Below are 22,674 nucleotides of genomic sequence, written 5' to 3'. Positions count from 1 at the left end.
CAAAGCTACCATGCAATGCTTTCATAAGCAGGGCTCTCAGGCCAGCACTTTCTGGCAATTATTGTCTTTCACTTAAGACAGAAAAATTCAACCTCTTGAGCAAAAGTAAACTAGCCCTCAGAAAGATTGCTAGAGAGCTGATCCAACATTTGGATGCACTTTCTGTGAGTTAGCTAGCAAGGCCCAGCCCCTTCTGCTGACGTCTTTCCTCTCTATCACACATCAGACTTTTCCCAGTGGAGCTGGAAAATAGGCTTCAATGAAAACTGCCTGTTTGCAGCTAGAAGGAGATTGCAGGCACCACAATCACTGTTTCCTCTGCCTGACCTGGAGCAGAAACTACATCAGCAGGATGGAAAGGTAGTCTTATTGCCTAGCAAAGGTGGGATGATTTATCTCTGTCTCTAGATTGGTCCCTTTTCTTTGCTGTACAAGAGAATTGTTATCAGACTTCCAAAGAGAATGAAGCCAGGCTAGAATTCAGAGTGGATGCGTGAAAGCTGCTCTCCCAGGGAGGAAAAGGAATCACAGGCTTTCTGTGCTTTTTGTTCTTGTGCAGCTCAGAACAATGGTTTTATCTGCCCCAGTTATTGCCCTGGGGGCTACCTTAGGGACTGCAACTAGCATCCTTGCCCTCTGTGGTCTCACCTGCTTCTGCAAATGCAAGCAACCTGGGAAAGGACTCTCAGAAAAAGACCAAGATGAGGATATGGAAAATGCTAAACCCAGTGTGCTTCAGCCAGTCCAGCAAGTAAGACATAGTCTTTAATTTACTTTGTGATTTTTCTTTAAATGCAGAGGGTGGGAATGTGTCTTCTCTGTTAGGCTACCCAGAATGTGATTTATGCTGCTTATTCTATCTGCTTATCGGGTTTGGGATGTAACAACATGTTAATGGGAGGAAGATTAAGGGTAAGCACAGAGAAGGGAGCTGGGTAACCCACAGAATTACCAGAGCAGGAGACAGCTGTCACGTTGCCAGACAGAAAGCTGCTATCAGCAAAAATAAGGGAGAAGGACTGGAAATGCTGCTCAGTTGTCAAGCTAGATCACAAGGGAAATCATTTGCTGAGGAGAGAAGACTGGACTTTACCAGGCAGCACACAGCATTGTAAAGGAGAGATTACAGAGTATCACTCCTGCTGGGATCTCCTATACAAGCTATTCTCTAACTCTGTCCACGTTCTCCTATGGCTCCAGCAGGATAGTTCCCTGACAACAGCTGATTTCTTCTGCAAACTGTCTCTCCTTCTCCCTCTGCCCCTCTGTGTGAGGGGTTTAAGTGTGGGTGAAATTAAAACAAGGCATTGAAATGATTATAAAAATACAAGTGGGTATCTGGAGCGTGGTAACTGGACAATCTCATCACACTGTGTATTGGTTTTTCACTTGCTATAAAAGCAATGTGAAGTGCTGATAATGTCAGGCATCCCTTTGTGGTCTTTCTTACTTTTTAGGATCCAACAAAAATTGATTTACTCCTGAGCCCAATACAAGAGGGAGCAAGAGGAATTATAGGATGCCTCTAGAATACTTATTGATGGGAAGCTTTCCTTCTGTGGGAAATGTTTGACTGATTTCTTTGGCTGACTATGGTCTTTAGCATGAGCTATAACAATGGTCAGTCTCTGAAAGTATTACCTATTGGCTGTAGTTCTTGATCTTTGTATGTGAATAAGTCCTTTTCATTTTCACCCAAACAATATGCTATAGCAGCCAATTCCAAGAGCCAGTGATCCATTGTATAACGTTGCCTTTGTTTGCCTTTTAATTATCTGAAGTGCCTGTTATTTTTGTATTATTAAAGAGTTTAGCAAGAGTCCTAATAGGACTTCTCTGTAATGTTTATAACTAGATATTCAGTTTCTCTCTGGCTGCAGAGTCTTAGGCTCTCTATAGAGAAGAGCCCTAGAAGGTTCATGCTCCTGTTGCAGTTTTTTCTGAGGGGAGATGACCAAATCTAATAATTGTATTGAAACTTTTGATGCAGGATGGGGGAAGGCAGGGCTCCACTATGGCCAAACATCACTGACTTTAGGATTTCTCAAGAGGTTGCTGCTAATTCTGCACCCATCCATGGGTTTGGTGAATACCTCCTCATACCAGTTTGCCTTTTTCCAGGATGAATTTCCACTGCTGTCCTGTTTACTAGTTTTGTCGTACACATTCCAGGCTCCTTTTTCATCTTGGCTAACTCATATAGGGGATTTGCCAACTCCTGTATATAAAGATGTGTGATAAGGCTGAGATTTTCCAAGTTTACCGTTAAAATGAATGATGAGTACGTAACTTTGACAGTCACATCACTTTGCATAGCATTTTTTCTAGTTGCTAGTGTCTAGAACAATGCTACCCACAGATCACTGCACCATCAGTCTCTTTCTACAAGAGACTTTTGTATGTTGTTATTTTCTAGCTCAAGGCCTTCTTGAATCTTTGCCTTAACTCCCTTCTTGGATTGGAATTTTTTCTTTCATACAGCTTCTTGGAAAATATCTTGGGAAAGTGTTAATCCATCCTGGAGCTTCTCCTTCAGGGTGCCATCCTGCCTTCGTGTCTGAGATAACCACTAAACTGCCATGAAGTCTAATTAAGTGCTCAATACCCAGCAAGTCATAGGTTATGGTCCTCACAAAATGTCTACATTCCTTCATCAAGTTTTGCAGTAATTTAATATAGTATTTGACCAATATGAGATCAAATTATTCACCTCACTCTCAGTGGATTACTCTTACGAGAGCGATTGCATTCTTTCAGCATTATAGAGTTCCTAATTAGAAGTATTACTATCTTTTTCTTAAAAAAAAAAATTGGACACACTGTATCTGCTGAATGAACATTCTCTCACAGAAAGTGCAAAGTGTTCTTAGTTTGCATATTCTGTATGTTTACCAATTCTTTTCAATTAAAATAATTTTACTGCCAGGAACATATATTCTCTATGCTGTCACTGATTCATAATTAGTCTACATTCCTTAAAGGAATGAATCTCAAATTGAGTTCTGAGTCTGTGAAGTTTTATCCTCTGTTTCTATGTTTATAAACTGTCCTGTTGGGATTTTTTTCCATTGATGGAGAACTACATTTGTGCACTGTATGTCCTAGTCAGTGCTTGGCATACTTAATATTTGAAGCATGTTAGGGCCACTGGTTCTGGGAAACAGAGATGGCAAAATAAAGATGAAATAAGACTATATTGTATCCACTTGAAATGTCTCCCATTATGCTGATGCTTATTTTTACTATAGATATAAGCTCCCAACGGTCATGCCCTGCATTCATGAGGGGGAATAGTTCAAGCAGAAAGATGCAGCTACAGAACAATTAAAACCTGATGTAAATTTGCAAATTCTCAGCAAAGGGTGCAGAATAAGCATCCCTAAACACATCCAGCAATGACAGCAACCTACTGCATTGTCTGAGTGATACTGGGAAGGGACCCAGAAGGGTTGGTTGCAGGTTCCTAGCTAATTTTGATTTCTTGTTTTCACACATTTTATGCAGACCTATCTGAACTCTTCTGCTCATCTCTTTATTTAAGATATTGCTGCTGATTTGCAAAGGGAACTTCTATAGGGCTCTGCTATGCAACAAGACTAGCAGACGGCACTTGGGCACAGAGCTGGCAGCAAAAATAATAAACAGAGGCAGATGCAGTTGGAAAAGGGGGTGGACTGGTCCCACTGTGCTTACATATGTCTCTCATCTCTAATTCTGCAGAGCAGACAGAGTAGAGGAATATTTAGATCCAGTGAAACTCTTAGTTGCTGTGTGCTGATGGATTTCTTGAGTAAATGTCTGGCTTTTAGAAAGTGGAGGAAAAGACTGTAATAACAATACCTCACATTTGTGTAGTGTTTTTTGTCCCAAAGGACCCAAAATTGCTTTGTGTGCTAACAGCATACAGCACCGCAGACATACCTCTCTGGTGTGAAGGTCAGTGAATAGTAGGACAGTAGCCTTATACAGTTGGTTTAGAAGAGACAGAACAGCAGACACTGGCCGCTGCAGCAGATACTTTATGTATGTTAGGAGTATTGTCTTTGCAGAACACAAATGACCTTGTTTTTCATGCTACTGTCTAGTGGTTCCTCACATGTTTTGTTCGGTTGTTTTGTTTTAATTTTAGAAGAATGAACAGCTGAACCATATAAGATTTGGATGAGTAACTTCAAACCTTCTAAGGGGTTTTAGGACTGCTAATGCTCACATCTGTAAAAGAGGGATCTCACTTTCTTCTTTTACAGACCGGTACCATAATGGCTTATACAATATCTAAGCTCCACTGAATGCTAGGTGGAGGGTCTCCACAGAGTGCTGAGTTTCTTTCTCAACTCACTCCTATTCCAAAGTCCCTAAAACTAAATAAGAGAAAATGCTATGTTACAGAGTGGAATTTCCTAAACACCAATGCACGGGTTGCCTCGAGAAGATGAAGTCACTGACCCAATTAGATCTTTACCACCGCCAAGTGCTTAGTAGTGCTGTGATCTCTATAGATGACTAGAGAGCCAAAGTCCAGGACTGCTTTCTTTCTTTAACTCTGTTTCTTGAGGAATAGGCATGTTCCCTGAGGACGCATGATTTGGGACCACAGGGTCCCAATAACAGACAAGTGCCTCAGGGTGTCGTCTGCATTCATTATTAATGTGAAGCAGTGAGATTAGTGAAAACTTTAATTACAATTAAAAATGCTTTCTGACTCACTCTCACTCTAAACACTGAATAGATTGGCAGGGAGAGGGGTTGGAGAGAATCCCGTTGCACAGTAATAACCAAAATGGCAGTTTTACTTTTGCTTTTTGTCTTTCATGCTTTGGAAACATTAATAAAAACTGATGAGAGGATCAGGGTCATTTATTAGTCAGCTTTTGTTCCTTCCCATTGATGAATCCAAATATATATGAATCAGGAACGACTTCAGTTGTGAGTAGCCAGGATTCATTTTTTGGGACATAAATAAAAGAGGACTGCTCTATTTCACTAAAAGATTTTTCATGAGTCCTGTTTTAGGAGAACAGTAATGCCTTTGTGCCAACCTTGCCCAGTCTTCCTAGGCTTTACACCATCTTTCAGGTCCTTCTGTTGATCCAGTGTCAGTGAGCCAGCAGGGAATTGAAATGCTAAGAACAATGCAGACATAAATCAAAATGTCAGTCTTCATATAATAAGGGGGAAATGTTGCTTTTCTAATGAGGATAACAAGCACTTCTTTAAGTGTTCATGTGCCTGCTTCTGTGTTCAAAAGAAGGGATGTGTTTGAGGGTGAGGTGGAGCTCTGGTCCACAGAGCTAAGAGAGAATCCGAGAGGCTGAGAAGACCACTGAATCAGCTGTTCTTGATATACCGTTGCAGGGCCGGTACGTTCAACCGGTTCTCCTTTGCCTTATTACACCACAGTTGTACTTGCTCCCACTAACTGTGTGATTGGCAACTTTGCCTTCCTAATACTTCCTATACTCTCACATAAAATGTTCTATAAATCTATGGGTGATGTTAACCTCTTAATCTTGGGTTTGACTTCAAACAGCAGGGTAATAAAATATCATGTCTCAGTCACAGCAAACTGAACTTCTTTCGTGCCCCTTACTCTGCTAAGAGAAAGCACAGACTTATAAAGGAAAGATTAACTGCTGCAGGAAAGGAGGAGTAATCCAACAATAAAAATGTGTCTTTTTCTTGTTGCAACCAAACATCTGTAGAGGAGTGAATCTGAAAGGACATATACCAAGAAGAAAGGTAACGGATCTGGCAAAAAAATCTCTTGACATAGAGACAGTGGTTTCTCTAAACCAAGAAGCAATGACATTAAGAACGACCGGATGCACCATCTTTTCCCTCTTAGTCTCCGCTAAGTTAACCTTGGGAGAATCAGAAGAATTAGTCTAATTAGTGCAGAGTAATAAACAAGATTTTAATTTTCAGTTCAGCGTTAAGAAGACTGCCGAACCAGTCCAGCCTCGAGCACTCCTGAAGTTTCCCAACATCTATGGCCCAAAACCAGTAGTAACTTCACCTGAAATTGTTAACTACACACAGTACTCCTTGAAGACAACAGAAGAACCAGCTGCTGGAAAACATACTGGTTTGGATGAGAACAGGATGAAGATACAAGTCAATGAAGAGCTGTTTGTTCTCCCTCAAAACGGTAGGAGTGTTTGGTCTTCAGACTAATGATTGCTTTTCTGTGTGTAGATTATGCTTGTGTGCATAATACAATCATGGTTAGAGAAATAAATGTGAAAATGAATATATGCGGTATTTTTTGCCCTTTTATCATGAGCATTTTAAGTGAGTTCTTTTTTGAAAGTGTGTTTAGTAGGAAGTAGTTATGGAACCCATCATGAGATTCAGTTAATGAAGCTATAATTACAGCTAACTGGAAATTTTTTTACCCAAACACGTTTTGTGTTGAAGAATGCTGACTTATTGGAAGCAAACATTTTGTAGAAAAATATGTACTTAGGGTAAAGTTTTACTGGGAGCAGTTGCCACAGTATAGGTGGAATATCTGGCCAAAACTAGGCAGAGCTGCTCCCCAGGACAAATGCATTGTCCTTGTCAGCGATATCAGCAGCCTGGGTTCACACTTCTGCTTTACTTTCTCTGCTTTTTTTTTTCACCAGTTCTATGAGATGCTCTTGGCATGTCATAATGTGCAGTGAAACCAAAGGCTGACACCTCAGACATTTTTACCAAACAGAATTCTTGTTTTCCAGCCAACCCAAATAGTAACATGCCAACACCTGGAACATAAGATTCCTGAAGCCTTAGAGAAAATGTAGTGTTAATTATATACATCTGGCAGCGTGTCTGGGTTATTTCCATACTGATTTTTACCTTCACAGCTGCCTTTTTAACAGCATAATAATTGAGTCTTATGGTTATCATATTAATAAAGCCTTTCTGAAGGTTTGCTAGGGAAACAATGATGATTTTTTTCCCCCCAGGGAGCTCCTTTTAGTTTTTTTAAATCACTTGACATTATATTTTTGTCTTTCTGGGAGGAGGATCACCACATGCCTCCTTTCCACCCTGAGATTTGTGAGTATAGGAAAGAAAGGAGTACTGTGGCAAGTGGCTGCATTAGAGGAAGAGCCCATGTGAGCCACATCCTCAGGTGTTTATACATCTTCAAAAGATTATAGGTGAGGAGGCTGAAAGAAGGTGGTTGCATGTAGATAAAACTTTATATAAATGAGTTGGTGTGATAACCTCTCTGCACTGCTAGCAGCACAAGGACATTTGCCTCTTCCTGTGCCTGATTTCATAGCACAAGTGTTGCTGAAATAAAGCAAGAATTGTTGCCTTCTCCTTTTGGTGCCACATTGAGCCAATTTGGACTACGACTGATATTTGTAGGAGGAAATGTGCTGATCCAACCAATGTTTTCTGTCTGAATCAGAACCCACCTAGCTGATAACAGTTTTTGATGACAAAAAGCACTGGCTTGCCTTTTAGTCTTGCCTCTTGCTTTATTTCAGTATACTCACTTTCAAAGTTGCACATAGAAGAACTGCCTCACAGCTTCCCAAGCTTACCATCTTCAACCTGGTCAAGTGCTGTGGCAATAGATGTAATACTGGCCTTCTGTGTGATAAAGACTTTGTTGTTAAAAAAAAAAAAAAGGTTAAAAAGAGGTCTGAATTAATGCAGAGGTGTATGGCAACTCAGGAACAGACTCAAGTTCTTATTCCAAATAACAGAAGATTTAATTCATCAATGTGTGTAGAAAACAGTATAGTAACAAGACTGTAGTTTAGATATGTTGTCCCTCAGTACAAGATGAAAGAGCAAATGTGAAAACCACCTTAGAGCACAAGGTTGCAAAGAGAGCAGGAAGCTTGACCAAGTGTTGTAGAAAGAGCTGAGAGTGAGAGAAGACAGAGGGAAGAGGAAATAGAATGAGAGAGGGTGAAGCAACATAAGTGATATTCCTGCATACAAGGTGCAGGAATAGCAGGACAGGGATGAATTAGAAGACTTGAGTTAAAACAATGTGTATTGGCACTCTGTGTAAGGTAAAGAGCTGCTTGCTAAAAGGGTTACTTCAGTTCCAGGTGTTGTAAAGGATGTGTGTGTCACTGAGCACTTGAATCCTGAAAAGGCAGCCAGCTGTAACCAAGTCCCTGAACTGCGCTACTCCCTTGCATATGATCGACAAAAAGCTGAGCTGCGTGTGGCTCTTCTTGAAGGTAAGAGGCAGAGATTTTGTACTTTTGATTCTCCATGTGGAAGGTACAAGACACCTGCTGATTTTATAAAGAGTTCCCCTCTCACATTAAAATTAACAAGTTTCCCCAGAACCAGTGGATGTTTCATTGGCAGTTAGGCTTGCAAAGTAGAAATAACTAGAAATGTCACTGCTTGAAGCGAACGTGCAGGGCATGGCTTGGGAACAATGACTTGCACAGCTCAAAAAGAGAAGTCAGAAATCAGGACAGGCTCCTCCTATCCCAGCCATGGTACAAATACAGAGCAACCTCTTTTTATTGTTTTTTACTTTAGTGGGAGGAAGGTTGCCATCTCCTTTCTCTCTCCCACTTTCATTCTTCAACGTAACACATGATCCACTTATTTCCCTACTGCCTCTTGCTCAGGCCAGGTCAGAAGCTGAGGTGGAGATATCACATTTCTTTTTTAGAACACTGAGGAAGGAGCTTCTGGCTGCACCTGGCCAGGTGGCTGGGCTCTGTGGTACTCTCTGAAGCAGAGACTGACAACTCTAAGAGCTTCTCTGCTCAGGGCTGGATCATCATCAATTCCTCTGGGAAAGTAAAATAAGCTGACTGAATAATTCATGAACAGTGCAGATCTCTGTGGAAACCTAATCAAATCACACTCTCTGCAATGAGGATTTAAAGGGTGCTAAACTGCACTCACCATTGTGGGCCGCTTGCCAGCATCAGGCCCACATCATGAGCTTCCCTCCAGGATGGATGTACATGTCTGCAAGCTGCAGCCTGGCTCTCCTGCATGTGCGCTTCTCCCTGGGTGCTCTGCCACCCACCCAGGCTGCCTCCATGGGTCTGCTCCCCCAAGAAATCAGGAGACTTTTGAGAGTCTTGGCGCCTGACAGCTCAGGAGCATTCTTCCTTGAACTGACTTTGGCAAGGACTTCATTTTTCCCCACAAAGCCTTGCTGTTTCATGACCCTTCTGAGGAAGCAGTGCTCCTGTAGCTGCAGAAAAGGTGGTGTAATTCTTTTGGCATTAACAGGAGTGTAAAATGCCATTTCCATTCTAGACTTTCAGCCATAAAAGTGAAGTAAAATTAGGGCTGAATGCCTCTTGACATAAATCATATGGGCAGTAAGTTGGCTTCTGAAGGAGCCATTTACCAGAGAATGGAAAAGCAGAATGTAATAAACCTTAGAGCTATCACACACTGGCCTACAGGTGTGGGTATATGCCAGGTAGGAGGTTTCTCCTAGCTCCAGTGTCTGTGAGCGATCATCCTGCCTTTAAAGCCTTTGTAAGAAGTTTTCTTGGTGTAGCAACGTAAATCAGAGCTGCCCATTCCTTTGCTATGTTGTGTCTCATCTCATTGCTGTGCCATGTCTTTCAACTGAGCATTTTCCCTGAACTCAGTGGGTGCTCTCCCAAACACTAACAACATCCTTCTGCACTGGCAGAAGGAAAAGGATGCTGTGCAGCGTGAGGAAAACACCGCAGCATGGGGTTCACAGCTTAGTCTGCCCAGTACAAGCAGGAGCAGGGGTGAACGTCTATGCAGCTCTTTTATTCTATGACTGTTGTGAGATAAGCAACTTAGCCATAGATTATTCATGGCTGTCTTTTGTGAGAAGCCCTTACAGTCAGCCTTTCCTTTGCAGCTATGCATGGAGGGATGAGTGGGGACCAAGACACTGGATGCCATTGCTACATACTGGGTACACTGATGAGCAAGTCTGGTATTACTGAGGCCCAGACAGAGTTGAAGAAGAAGGTGCTTCACACCCTCTGGGAGGAGGTCCTGCTCTTCCCATTAATTGAGGAGGAGGTGTCAGAAGCAACACTGACTCTCACCCTGAGGAACTGCGACAAGTTCTCCAGACACAGCATTGTTGGGGAACTCAAACTGAGCCTTGCTAACATGGAGGACTCCTTTGGGATGGCCCAGTGGGAAAGACTAAAGACTCCAGAGAAGGTATGGACTCAGTCTGTGTTGGTAGTCTAGAAACCCGAACGACCCGATCCTAGTTTTGAGAGATGACGAGTGCCTGCAGAGGTTGCTCAGCGCTTCTCTGTCAGGGCCTGTAACTAACCATTTCAGAAAGTAATCAAAGGCCATCAGCCCAGCCCCTCCATCTACAGCTCCAAGCATTTCGGATGTGTCAAAACCTCCTTTCCTCCTCCCCACACTATGTGATAATCTGGCACTGATAGCTGTAATTCAAAGCCTATGTCTAGAAGAAGTTACGTGAGTTTCTGTGGATTAATGATGTGGGGACTGTGATAATAAGAGCCGAATTACCAGAGTGCCTACAGAGCCGGACAGAGGGACTCTTTAGAGCTGGATGTGGGGCATGCTGTGGCACCCCAGAGAGCCCTAAGATAGGAATGAAATGCATTGATGGGACTGTAAAGTTGAACTGAAGACTGTCACCCCTAACCGGGATGATTCCAAGCAGTACTACTCATTCTGGGAGATATCAAAACATTGCTCATTGTGCTGTTGTTTTTTTAAACATAACCCCCTTTTTCCCTCCCTATCCACATCTTCCCAACATGACAGACAGGGAAAATGGAGGAAAGGATACCAACAGCACTCAAAGTGGGTACAGGAGAGGCTCACTTGCATGAACTTCTTATGAGCAAATTTCCCCAGGAACCTTTCTTCTGCCATAAGCTGGGTTATTCTTCTGGTAGTAGCAATACACTTAACAAAGCAGCAGGGCACTGCTGTTACTGCTACTGGTATATTGCTGCCTGGCCCCATCAGGTGTGAGGGCTCTCCGCTGAACTGACCTGAGTCACAGAGTATAGAGTTAGCATTTCTGATTTCAAATAATGCTAATTTATCTGGTCACTACTTGAATACTGATAGGGCTGGCTACTCTGAAAAACCCTTGGCAGAGAGATGGGTAGCAGGAACAAATGGACAGTCTGGGTCAGTTTAATAAACTTAAAGCTCAAGGCTAAATACTTGCCTTATAGCCCTAAGCTGAACTGAGTTCCCAGTCTGCTACTGCAAAAAGAGATGTGCAAAAGAAATTATTCCAGTATAAGCCATACTGATTTAAATTCCTAAATGAAGCTAGACTACCCTCCCCCACACCCCAAATCTACTGTAGTAGCTGCTTTATAAGTGATACCCCAGGAACAGCCTGTTCACAGTGATGGCCAGTTTTTGCTCAAGCACACCTGATAAGAGTCCTCACATACTGGGTACTCTGCCTTGGTTCAACTTCACGACTGTACACAGAAACAGAGCAGCTGTTATTTCTTCTCCAGAGTAACAGTACAAGGTTAACACTAACTGTACTGCTGAACAGTGCCCCAGTTTGAGCTGAGGATGTGCAGTGAAGGCTGAATTTGCGTCATCCGGGACGGAAGAGAGCCAACCATTACACAGATAGCTTATATACAGATCCTGAATCATTCATTGAGAACCAAAGCATGAGGGAGCGAGAAAGAGCTGATCAGAAAAGAGGAGCTATTTTTGTCAGCATCTATCCAGGAATAAAGTTACCGGGCTTTGTTTAAAGTCTGGTGTTTCCTTGAAAAGCCACAAGCTGCAGATATTTCATTCCTACCCTCCCAGTAACTCTCCCACACAAGGGAAAGAACTCAGAGGGCAGCTTACAGCTAACCAGGTAACTAATTAGCACTGAGGAATGCATGATGTGCTGTGAGCAATGCAAAGCAAAGATGTTGCAGACTGATATCCTTATCTTGTCTTCCTTCCCTCCCACTGCTTTGCTAATGACAGTGATGATAGTGACTCCTTGCATAGCACCTTCCCTTTTGTGAGTGCACAGTGCTCTGCACACTTAATACATTGATGACCCCTGATGCTTATTACCCTCACTGCACAGAAAGGAAGATCTGTGGTGGTTGTGTAAATTTGCCAGATTGTAACACAAGGTGCTGGTTATGGATTTACTAGATAAAAAATGAACACAGAAGAAGGCAGAAGGAAAAGCATCTCTAGCTTGGTCTCTTCATGCAAAGTTCCAGCAAAGAAAAACCACTGTAGGTTTTAGTTTCATGTGGATACAGGCTGGAGAAGACTCGACCAGAATTTTAGGGGCAAGAAAGCCATAAGCACAACATGACGTGCATGTACAATGTGTGAATGTGTGCACATTTACAGAACATAAGCGTGCAGGCAAAAGGGCTGCAGTACTCTCCTTCCTCCCTGCCCCACCATCTTCCTAAGTATATCTATCTGTGCTAGGAACCAAAGTCTAGCCAAGAGCTATAGAGTGGGACCTGCTGAGACACAGATATGAAAACACAAGCAGCTTATTACTTGCCTAAACAGTGATTTTTGTATTGGGTTAACCCCCTCCATGTCTGGACACAGACCTATTCTTTTGCAGTGGACATAGAGCCATTGGAATCTGCCTCTGTTGTTGTTTTTTTTTTAGTTTTTTTTTTAGTTTTTAGTTTAGTTTTTTTTAGGTTTTTTTAGTTTTTTGTTTTTTTTGTTTTTTTGTTTTTTTCCTGTCCTGAATTTAGGACAGGATATATGTAAATGAAATGCCTGCATGCCCTTTGTTGTTACCTGAGCGCATGAAGAAAGATACACTTGGGCTGATTTTGGATCGAGTTTCAGGCTTCCTTGCTAATGGCCTCTCACCTGATTTGTGCACAACAAATAAGTCACTCAAACCAGACAGCGATTACAGCCATATTTTCTAGAGAGTCAGTCAGCTCACAGGGAACATACAGGGGGAATGTCCTTGCATGCTGGCAAGTAACTGGGTGAAAATTTAGTTTGAAATATTTACGGCTCACTTAGAACTGAGAGTACAGAGCACAGAAATGGCCTGGAGAAGTGCTGTCTATCCTATAGCTTGGAGATCATGCTGAGAAGTCCAAAGGGAGTCTATTGAGTTGACACTGGCTTTCAGTGACTCTTCTGGGTCATTTACCTCACACTAAAACAGATTTCTGTCACAAGCTGGTACTCACTGAAAGAATAGCTACTTCCTTTTTGCCCCTTGCCATACATTTTAGCTCTTTCTCTCCTTCTCCACCAACTCCCTACAGGGAAACAGCACTGCTTTCAAAGGAAAGATCAATTGTTGGTGTGATTATTTCCCTCTTGTTTTGCCTTCAGGGAGACTTGTCCAGAGCAAGTGAGAAAGAAGGCAAAAAAGGTCAGGAGGCTAAGAGGCCAGTCACTACTGGGAAGAAGGGAATACAAGTCAAAAAAAGCATGACCCCCTGAAGGGAAAGCTTGATTGTTCAGAGTGTTTACCCTAGAGGAAATCCAGCATGGGCAGGAGGGAGAACTGTCCACAGGCTTGAGAGAAGGCAGGAAGGAAAAGTAAAGTATTGTGTTGAGCTTATGGAGGTTCTTAGGTTAGTTGGTGTTTTTGATTCCAAACAAGGGTACTAGAGAAGGTTCAACACCAGCTTCAGTGTCTGGCTACGTGATACAACCCAGAGTATCATCTACTCTTTCCCAGAGAGCCTGACATTCTCGCTATGCAATGGGGACCGGAGTCCAAGTCTAGCTGAGTCTATGCCACAAAAATAGCAGCTGAAATGATGAAAAGCAGTAATGAAAGTAGGAGATATAAATAAGCAGAAAGAGCTTATTGGATGATCTCTCAAAAAAGGAGTAGACACACTTTCACATAGTACCTACGATAACCCTAAATCCTCTTCTTCTGACTAAATATTCCACTAAAAATGGCTGTTAAGAAGCAACTACTTTCCAGCAGCAAAAGAAAGAGCTAACCCATAAAATCAGGGTCAAATGAGTAAAGGAGTCTTCTCAGACACCTTTGCCTGGTTTGCTCTCATCCGGTTTACCTGCAAAAATCTTCTCTACTAGGGCAGAGGGATGATTTGGTAGATCTATGACATCACCTTGCATTGTTCAGTTTTCCTAATGTTATGACCAAAACTGTATCAAAAGGTAACCCTTCCTTCCTGTGTATCTGTTTCCAGGAGCCATCTACAGGCCATGGGGAGGTTCTGCTTTCTATCAGCTACCTGCCAGCAGCCAACCGCCTGCTTGTGGTGATTATTAAGGCTAAAAATCTGCATTCCAAGCAGCTAAAAGATCTGCTTGGAAATGGTGAGTGGAATAGCAAGAAAATTGAAGTTCAAGAAAATTGAATTGAATTTCTGCTTTTATGTAAATCTGGAAAGACAGAGGGGAAGGGGGAGGCTGGGTGAAAGGAAGTTTGGCTTAGAGAGCCAAAAAGATTTGAATAATTTTTAACAAGTAAAAAAAAAACAAACAAAAAGAGCCACAGACCTCAAGATCAGCATTTCTCATGTTCTCTCAGTCAGCCTGTTGTCATCAGTTCAGATTCTCTTGTATCCATTTTGTTCCATGCTCATTACTATGGTGTCTCTCTCCACCTCCTATACAGATGTTTCTGTCAAGGTAACACTGAGGCATCAGTCCCTGAAGTTGAAGAAGAAGCAGACAAAACGTGCAAAACACAAGATCAACCCTGTCTGGAATGAGATGATCATGTTTGAGGTGCCTCACGAGCTTCTGCGTGCCTCCAGTGTGGAGTTAGAGATGCTGAGCCAGGATGGTGCCGGTGAGAGCCACATACTTGGCAAATGCAGCCTTGGCCTGCATGTTGTGGGTGCAGAGCGGAACCATTGGGAAGAAATGCTGAGAAACCCCAGGAGGCAGATAGCCATGTGGCACCAGCTCCACATGTAGGCACATCATGGTTACCGCCAACTAGATTTCTGCCAAGCCCCTGAGCCTAAGGAAATAAGCTATATTTCACCTTCCACCTTCCCATCCACACAATGACCAGGCACAGCATTCTTTCTATGCCGCCCTGCTTGGCTTCCTGCCAAAAGAATGCCTCATGCTAGTCCAGGAAATAGTCTGGAAAGTTCATTTAAAGGACAATCCCCCACCTCATCAAGTGGTTCTCTCAAACAAGGGATTTGACTGTGTGGATGATTTGAATTAATTTTATCAGCCTGCATACTGTTGTTTCCATGTGGTTTCTAAAGAGTATAGATATGTTTCTGTGAAATGACTAAACCAACCCAAGGAAGGGGAGCAGAGGGATCCCTTCCTTGGGTAGAAAAGGTTACTGACTCCTTGACATCTGGTATGATCGCTCAAGTCCCTTGGCGAGGGCTGGCTCCATAATCACAAACACGCTGCAGCCATTTTGCCACTTGCTGTTTTTCATAATGCTTTACAAGACTGTGAGAAATTAATTGTAAAACTAGTTCTGACTGCTGACCCAAAGTAGCACTATGAAAGAGAGAGTAAAACCAAGTGGAAGCATAGATGGATACCCAGAAATAGAGAAAGAACTGAGAGAAAGAATAGTGGGAAAAGATAAAGTGAGACAAAGTCAACTGCATAGCCTTGGAAACAAACGCTGCCAAACACTAAGTCAAATACCTTCCTACAATTTTGTTTCCTGAAGTATTGGACACCTTGGATTTAGGGTTGCTGAAAGCCACTGAAAACATGAAAATTTCAGAATCCTTTAACAGAATACCCATATCTTCTATCTTGCTTTCTACAATATCACCCAGAAAGATCCTCAACACAGATAAATAGTTTTTATTGATGTTACCTCCAAAAACTTGGACCAAATTCTTCTGCTTAGTGCCATCTTTCCTATCTAGGAATTTCTGAGCTGGACAAGTTTCAGATGCTCACAGTCTATTTCAGGCAGCATCCAAGACTAGACAAAAGAAGTGGGATCATTTCATACCTCAGCACTTAAGTGATGGTTTTGATTTGATGTTTAGTGATCGCACGCTCAAACCCTCATACAAGGACTACTAGAAGACAACCCTTAAGAACTGCCATGTGTGTCATCACCTCCAAACAAAAGGAATTCACTGAACAGACAGATTCTCCATGGCTTGTTTGTTGTGTGCACTTTCAAGATTTGATGTGGTTTAAATGTTACTGTTTAATCTCCTTGTGGTGTTTAAATGGACTGAAAGCTGCCATTGGCAGTGGTGATGTTACGACCCTATGAGCACACTGCTTATCCTGCCACTTTATATCAAGTGGTAGACACAGCTTTAAGGGACTTGCATGAGGACAAGGCATGTGAAAGTCTGAAAACAGGACCATATTGTTTTTAGCACTGAAGAACTCAGAGAATAGCAAAATTGCATTGCTTCCCACTTAATTTTTGCAGTGTCAGCTTGATCCTCTATTTAATTCCTGGGCTGCACTCAGAAGAGGGTTCCCAGCAGGCTGAGGGAAGTGATCCTTCCTCGCTTCTCAGCACTGGTGAGACCACATCTGGAGTGCTGGGTTCAGTTCTGGGCCCTCCACAGCAAGAAAGATGTGGACATACTGGAGTGAGTGCAATGAAGGGCCACAAAGATGATTAAGGGACTGGAGCATCTGACATACAGGGAGAGACTGAGAGAGCTGGGATTGTTCAGTCTACAGAAGAGATGGCTGGGGGGGGTCTAATCAACGTATGTATATATCTGAGGAGGGGGTGTAAAGAAATGGAGCTGTACTTTTCTCAGTGGTGCCCAGTGAACAGACAAGAAGCAATGGGCGCAAATTGAAATACAGGAAATGTCTTTTAAACGTAAGAAAAAGCTGTTTTTACTGTGAGGGTGGTCACAGACTGGAATGGGTAGTCCAGAGAGGTTGTGAAGTCTCAGTCCTTGGAGACACTCAAAATCTGACTGGACATGGTCCTGAGCAACCTTGGTCTAGATGACCCTGCTTTGAGCAGGGGAGCTGGACTAGATGATCTGCAGAGGTCCTTGCCAACTGCAACTGTTCTGTGATTCTGTGAAAAGAAAAAACCAAATAAGGCTGATGGACAACTGAAAATTGAGTTGTTATCTTTACTCTGCCATTCCCATTATAGGTACATTGTGGTGTAACTAGATAGTTTTGAAGAAAGTGATAAAAACATCTCTGACAAAAAAAAAAAAGAGAAGTGCCAGTGAATCCTATACTCAACTTTTAATCTCTGATACTGCCCCAGTGGCTAGTGGGGATTTAAATGAAGAGAAAATTGACTTCTTGTTTTGCTCTATGGGTTGTTTTTTTTAATGAAAAACTGCAGGATACTGTGAATAAACTAGACACAATAGAGTTACTTTTATTTGACAGTGAATTCTTATTAGTTGCTGCATTCATGGTTTGTCTGTAGACGTTTCTATAGATTTGGAATCATTATCTCCATTTAAATGCAAAAATCCATTGTAATATTGGCCTAGTCTTCATATAGGATCCTATGAGTGCTGTAATTCTTCCTTCTTTTTAGGATAATGATAAGAGTCATAACTTCATAGTGTGATGGTATTTGGCTGGCACTGGAAAGCCTGAAGGGCCAAATATTTGTATTGCTGCCAAGAGATTTCTCTAATTCTGCCTCCTGCTTATTTTAATGAGCCTTTTATAACATCTTGGTGGCTGATTGTAAACAGCGTTATCTGCCTCTGCCCTTGGTGATTCTGGCACACCCTGTAATTAGATAGCAATCCTATAGTGTCTAAGAAATAGCCCCTCACAATCTGATTTTGCTGTGAAAAAATAATCTAATCTTTTACAGTAGAAATATATATATGTTTTATAAAAAATTATAAAGGGCCAAATGATTCCGCCGATGTTAAAGAATGGTATTGTTCTCCCCTTTGCTGCAACAAAATTGAAAGGAGGAAGAGAAGAATTGTAAACTGTATGCATCTTTCCTAGCTTGCTCATTTTTGTTGTCTGGCATTTTAGCCTGGAAAGAATGTTTCTTGCATTCAATGCGGTCTTAACTAGCTGTCACGTGTTTTGTTTAATGAGGCAGTCATTTGTGCATGGACTGAAAGCAAATGTAGTTAAGGGTACTGGCTTTCACAAACCTAAGGAATGTTGCGTACGTGTGGTACTGGAGGGGCAGGGACTCTCAGCCCAAGCCCTTTTGAAGTCTGTTAAAAGGAGCTGTTTGCCGTCACATTCCTGTGCTGTCCAGGGCCCTGCCCTTATCCCACTTAACCTCCTATAACATGTGTTTAGCAATGCTTGTACAGAACAGAGCCCTCAGCATCTAAAGGGCTTTAGGAGCTAAACTGGCCCAAACAGATGAACTTTGGAGATTCACTGTGGCAGTTGACAACATCATAAATATAAACATAAAGTATTTGGAAATGCTCAGTGTCATCCTATCAGGTGGCTTCAGCACCTTGAGCAGTAAATATCGCTTAAGAGCAATATGGCTACAGAACTGAGCCAGACAGCCACATGGTTTTCAGCTCCTGAGGTTAAAAATACAGGAATATCAGCGAGCACTACTAACTTTTTTTTTTTTTAAATTAAGAGGTGGCACTTAAAAACTATCTCATGAGGCTGAGAAGAGGAAAAAACAGTTATGACAATTAATGTTCTTAATCTACGTATGTGACCAAAAAAATTCCCATTGGTGATTTAGTGGTTCACTGATAATTCTGCCTGCTATCACTCACATAACATGAGGAAGCGAGTAAGGCTGGAACTGAAGAGGCAGCAGGGAGAAGAGAAGGAATCTACCTGGTAAGAATGAACAATCTTTTTCGTGAAGGACCAGAAAGTTGTGGGTTTGAGGGCAGAGATTCACAGTCCCTCATCCAGTGGCAGAAACCAAACACTACTACTCTAAAACAGAATGAGAAATGCAACTCCCATACTACACCCAGCACTCCCCAAATCATGTAGTCTCCTGTGGACACTTCTCAGAGGAGGTACTGAGAGGCCAGAGCAACTGACTTGTAATGTGATTAAAATATAGTCTATAACCGTATGTTGCTTTTGCCTTGACCTCCCCTCAGAGCTAGAACTGCCCAAACAAATGATCTAGTTTGATTTTAGGGAATTTGTGCTAAAGAAGGTGAGATATAGATAGCTGATAGTCACTAAAACATCTCCGGGATGTTTTGGAGTCAGTGCTATCTTTGTCCCTCTTCCCTGGTACTGAGGGGGAGTGTTTGCATCTGGCCTCCCATAAGTATAGCTTTTTCAGTGGACACAGTTTTTCCCTCTCTTCTTGTCCTAAATGTCTTTGCAAGGTGATGGCAACCATATTTGCTATGTGAAGAGGTAATAATTCAGAAAGCACTGGAAAATTCCCTTCAACAGGATTGGGTTAAGCCTGGGAAAACCTTCGGGGTCAACTATTCTCCCAGCCATTACTGTGTTCTCTAAACCCTGAAAGAAAGATACTAACAAAGTGCAAAATGCTATCATCATTATTATCTGTGAGCAGTGTCCAGAGACACCCATTTCTTCCAGAATGAAGGAGGCGTAATCCGGGCTCTAGAAATAGAGACCAAGATTTATCCAAATTTTCTTTATGTCTGTCTGTTGTTTGAAGCTAACGCTCTGAATTTGAGCCCCATTAAATGACATACAGAAAACTGAATGCTACTGTGACAATTAACATTAATTCCTATTATTATTATTATTATTATTTTGTACTTGATTCCTATGACACCCATCTGAAAAGGCAAGTTGTACTCTGGTTGCCCATGTAAATATCTCCATCTTTTCAGTGTAAAGACATGAGAGCTGTAAATTGCATACTGCATATTAAAGCTTAACTGTTCTTCATCATTGGTGAGAACATGATTCACAAGTGATTCAGAAATGTGGTGGAAAATAGGGTAGAAACTATTTCAATAGCAGGGGCCTGAGTTCAGCATGATAACATTTACCAAATGTTGGGAGCTAAGGTGGCTTGGACCGTGCTTAGAGGCCCGTGTTAAGTTCAGTTAGATCAAAGGGCAGAGGTTTGGCAGCACCTTTTACATGTTTCAGAATTTAACTCAGTCTCACAATGAATTTGGTTCATTTGCTGAAGGATAAGCATGGTTAGTAAATAATAATACTTGGCATTTTATATTGTTTCTTCTATTGATAAATATCAAACTAAAGAAGAACAGTAACAAAGTAAAATTGTGATTTTTGGCCTTCCAGCATGAGAAGGCTTTTCTGGTTACTCAGTCCTTTAGTGTCCTGATGTCTTTATTGTACAGAGCCAGGTATTGTTTGTTGAGACTCTATATTGTACACACAATCCAAAGCACAAAAAGAGAGCATGAGACTTGGCAATTGTGTCTAATGTTACAGCACAAAATGTATATCACCACCAATAAGTAAATGACTCCAAATTGTATCAACATGGTGTCTGTTTTGCTTATGGTAGGATGAGCCCCCTATGCCTGCAGCTCACAATTCACAGATATAAAATATTGGGGTGAGTCAATGGAAGATCCTCCGAACAATATCCTCCAGGGATGGGCATACAATGAGAAAGGGGAGAGGTCAGCAATGGAACCCTATCCTTGCCAAACATAGAGAATGTATTGGCTTTTTCAGCAAGGTGGTATATAAACAAAATTGGAAATGCTTTTCTGCAGCTGTGAAGAGATTAGGAAATAGGATCTGGAAATCAGAGTCCTCCCAGATACTGGCTCCATCTCTAAAACAGAACTGAAAAAAGTGAATCTTAGATTTAATCTTTTTTGTTCATCCCAGTATTTTCAAGGCAGCGCTGATGATAGTCTATAAATCAAAGAATGAATACCTGCTTAAGTGACCTGATACCATCACTGGAATTAGCTGATTCCTAACAGCACCTAGAGATCAAAAGCTGTACATAAAAGTAACAGAAAACAGATTTTTGGGGCAGGGATGGGAAGTATCTATCTCACTGACAGTTTGGGGGCACTCTGTCACCCTTCACAGTCAGCATTAAAGCACAGTGAGAAATAACAAAGTGAGTCTGTCGGAGCCCCCAGGCTGTTGCTAGCTTCACAAACAACGTTGCCACAAGCCTGTCGACAGCATAACGAGCCTGATGCTACTGAGACATTTGCTGTAGAGGTGGAGAGAAAAGAGCAGTATTTCTGCTGCATTTGGAGTTGAACACGGGCCGTGCATTTGCCATGGACAGTCCTTCCCGCCTAGAGAACTAGCACTGGGTTGTTCAGTAGTTCTCAAGCCCAGCATATTCAGAAACAGCAATAGGTGACACAGAACCATTCTTTTCTTAAGCCTGTTGTTCATTGTCACATCAGATTCATTAGAAGCTTTTTTCTACAGCATTTAAAAATTGAAATGGAACTGGCCCATAATCTTCTGTCTGCCATGAGAGAGTAACACCTAATCCTGCAGCTTTGTCACAGCTATTAAGAGAAGTAGGCCTAGATGTTTGTAGCCAGTTCCTGCTTCCCTAAACTCTCAGTCACCATTGATCATTAAATAAACTGAGCAAGGAAGGAGCTTTGAGATGTCCTTGAGAAGGCTGCTCAGACCTGAAACCCACCTGTTACCCAGTCCTGGGTTTTTCAGTACCACTTTCCCAATCGCCAGGAGGTGTCCCTTGTTGCTGCAGGCCAGGAGTGCTCCCAGCAGCTCTGCTAGCGCTTCCCAACCTCCAGCATGGCACCGTTGTCCCACACCTCCTTCCTCGGCAGCCCCACACCCTGCCTCTGTGGGGGGCTCTCCATCCTGGCCCTGGCACCTCAGCACCGTGAGCTGTGCAGCCGGTGTACTGCTCTTCTTCCAGCCTTCACACGCTCTCCTGCGGGACCACTGGTCTCCTCAGAAATGGGGCAGCTGAGAGCAGCACAGACAACAAACTTGTTTTTCCCCTTGGATCAAAACAACTTCAAACACAGGACTTCAGAGAGCTGATGAGACTAGTTAGTGCATACGCTGTTCTGCAGGAGCCTTTGATATGTTCTGCAGGAGCCTTCAGATATTTTTAGAGCCCCTTCTAATGAGCTGTGGCTCCATTTGTGGGGCAACAACTCTCTGCAAGAAGCAGCATCTGCTAACTTGTGCCTGTTCTCAGTATCGGCACAGCCCGTGATGGCTGCCACGAGCCTCTGATTTAAGCACCTCGAGGAGGCATCTCTTTAACCCGCTGGCTCTAGGGCAGCCTGTACAGTGTGCCTTAGACTTGGTGCGTATGGCCTTACGGCCATGCTTCAAGCTTTAGCCGCTGTCTGAGCAAGTACCTGAGCAGGGGGAAGGGAAGACGGAGATGGGTAGGAGAGCAAGGCGTCACCATAGAAACCAGCCTGCAACACTACTGGGAAAGTCATAGCCCTTTCTCCCAGCCTTGCTTGCTAATAACTCATCTGAAACAGAGAATGCACAGCAGATTCAGTGCCCTCATCCTTAACGTGTATCCTGAGACGCCCTGCCAAGTTTAAGAAAATTCAGAAAGCTATCATCACATGAGGAGAGAATTAATTCAGGAGCTAACCAGGGGAACTCAGGGTTGTTACAGGAAAGGAAGCTGAGAAAAGCATTAACCCATCGACTCTCCCTCCCTCCTCCTCTCATGCATTGCTTCCCACATTTTACGTTCAGCCTTAAGAGAGGCAGCTACCAAAGACAGACCCCCAAGAAGTGCTGCACAACCCCTTGATTATGCTTAAAAGCCCTCAGCATCGGAGGCCCCATAGAATTCCAGGAAGGAACAAGATATTTGCTTTTTGCTAAATCAAGTTTTAAGTGCCAGCTGCTAACAACAGCCAT

General features: G+C 42.5%; 1 protein-coding gene across 3 annotated transcripts; it reads left to right on the top strand.

The window, feature by feature from the left end:
• The first annotated feature begins 207 nt into the window (after nucleotides 1–207).
• On the top strand, nucleotides 208–20,303 carry SYT13 (synaptotagmin 13). 3 transcript variants are annotated; one of them, XM_009682801.2, is made up of 7 exons: nucleotides 208–360; nucleotides 560–751; nucleotides 5,926–6,148; nucleotides 8,055–8,195; nucleotides 9,836–10,149; nucleotides 14,130–14,259; nucleotides 14,561–20,303. In XM_009682801.2, exons 2-7 carry the CDS (start codon nucleotides 569–571, stop codon nucleotides 14,863–14,865), a joined length of 1,296 nt encoding a protein of 431 aa, XP_009681096.1. In that variant the 5' UTR covers nucleotides 208–360; nucleotides 560–568; the 3' UTR covers nucleotides 14,866–20,303. The 3 variants fall into 3 exon arrangements, with proteins under 3 accessions (XP_009681096.1, XP_009681095.1, XP_068801698.1); XM_009682800.2 differs by having other exon boundaries at nucleotides 236–382; XM_068945597.1 differs by having other exon boundaries at nucleotides 265–360; nucleotides 8,061–8,195; nucleotides 14,561–17,259.
• Nucleotides 20,304–22,674: the final 2,371 nt, after the last annotated feature.

The sequence above is a fragment of the Struthio camelus genome, chromosome 5, assembly GCF_040807025.1.
Source record: "Struthio camelus isolate bStrCam1 chromosome 5, bStrCam1.hap1, whole genome shotgun sequence".
NCBI lineage: Eukaryota > Metazoa > Chordata > Aves > Struthioniformes > Struthionidae > Struthio > Struthio camelus.
The sequence above is the reverse complement of the archived record's forward strand: the minus strand, read 5'-3'. Positions and strand labels throughout refer to the sequence as shown.

Excerpts from the sequence above, each read along its gene's own strand:
- SYT13 (XM_009682801.2), top strand. The coding sequence starts at position 569 with ATGGTTTTATCTGCCCCAGTTATTGCCCTGGGGGCTACCTTAGGGACT. Across the intron at positions 8,196-9,835 it reads GCGTGTGGCTCTTCTTGAAG|CTATGCATGGAGGGATGAGT; the intron begins GTAAGAGGCAGA and ends TTTCCTTTGCAG. Across the intron at positions 10,150-14,129 it reads GACTAAAGACTCCAGAGAAG|GAGCCATCTACAGGCCATGG; the intron begins GTATGGACTCAG and ends ATCTGTTTCCAG.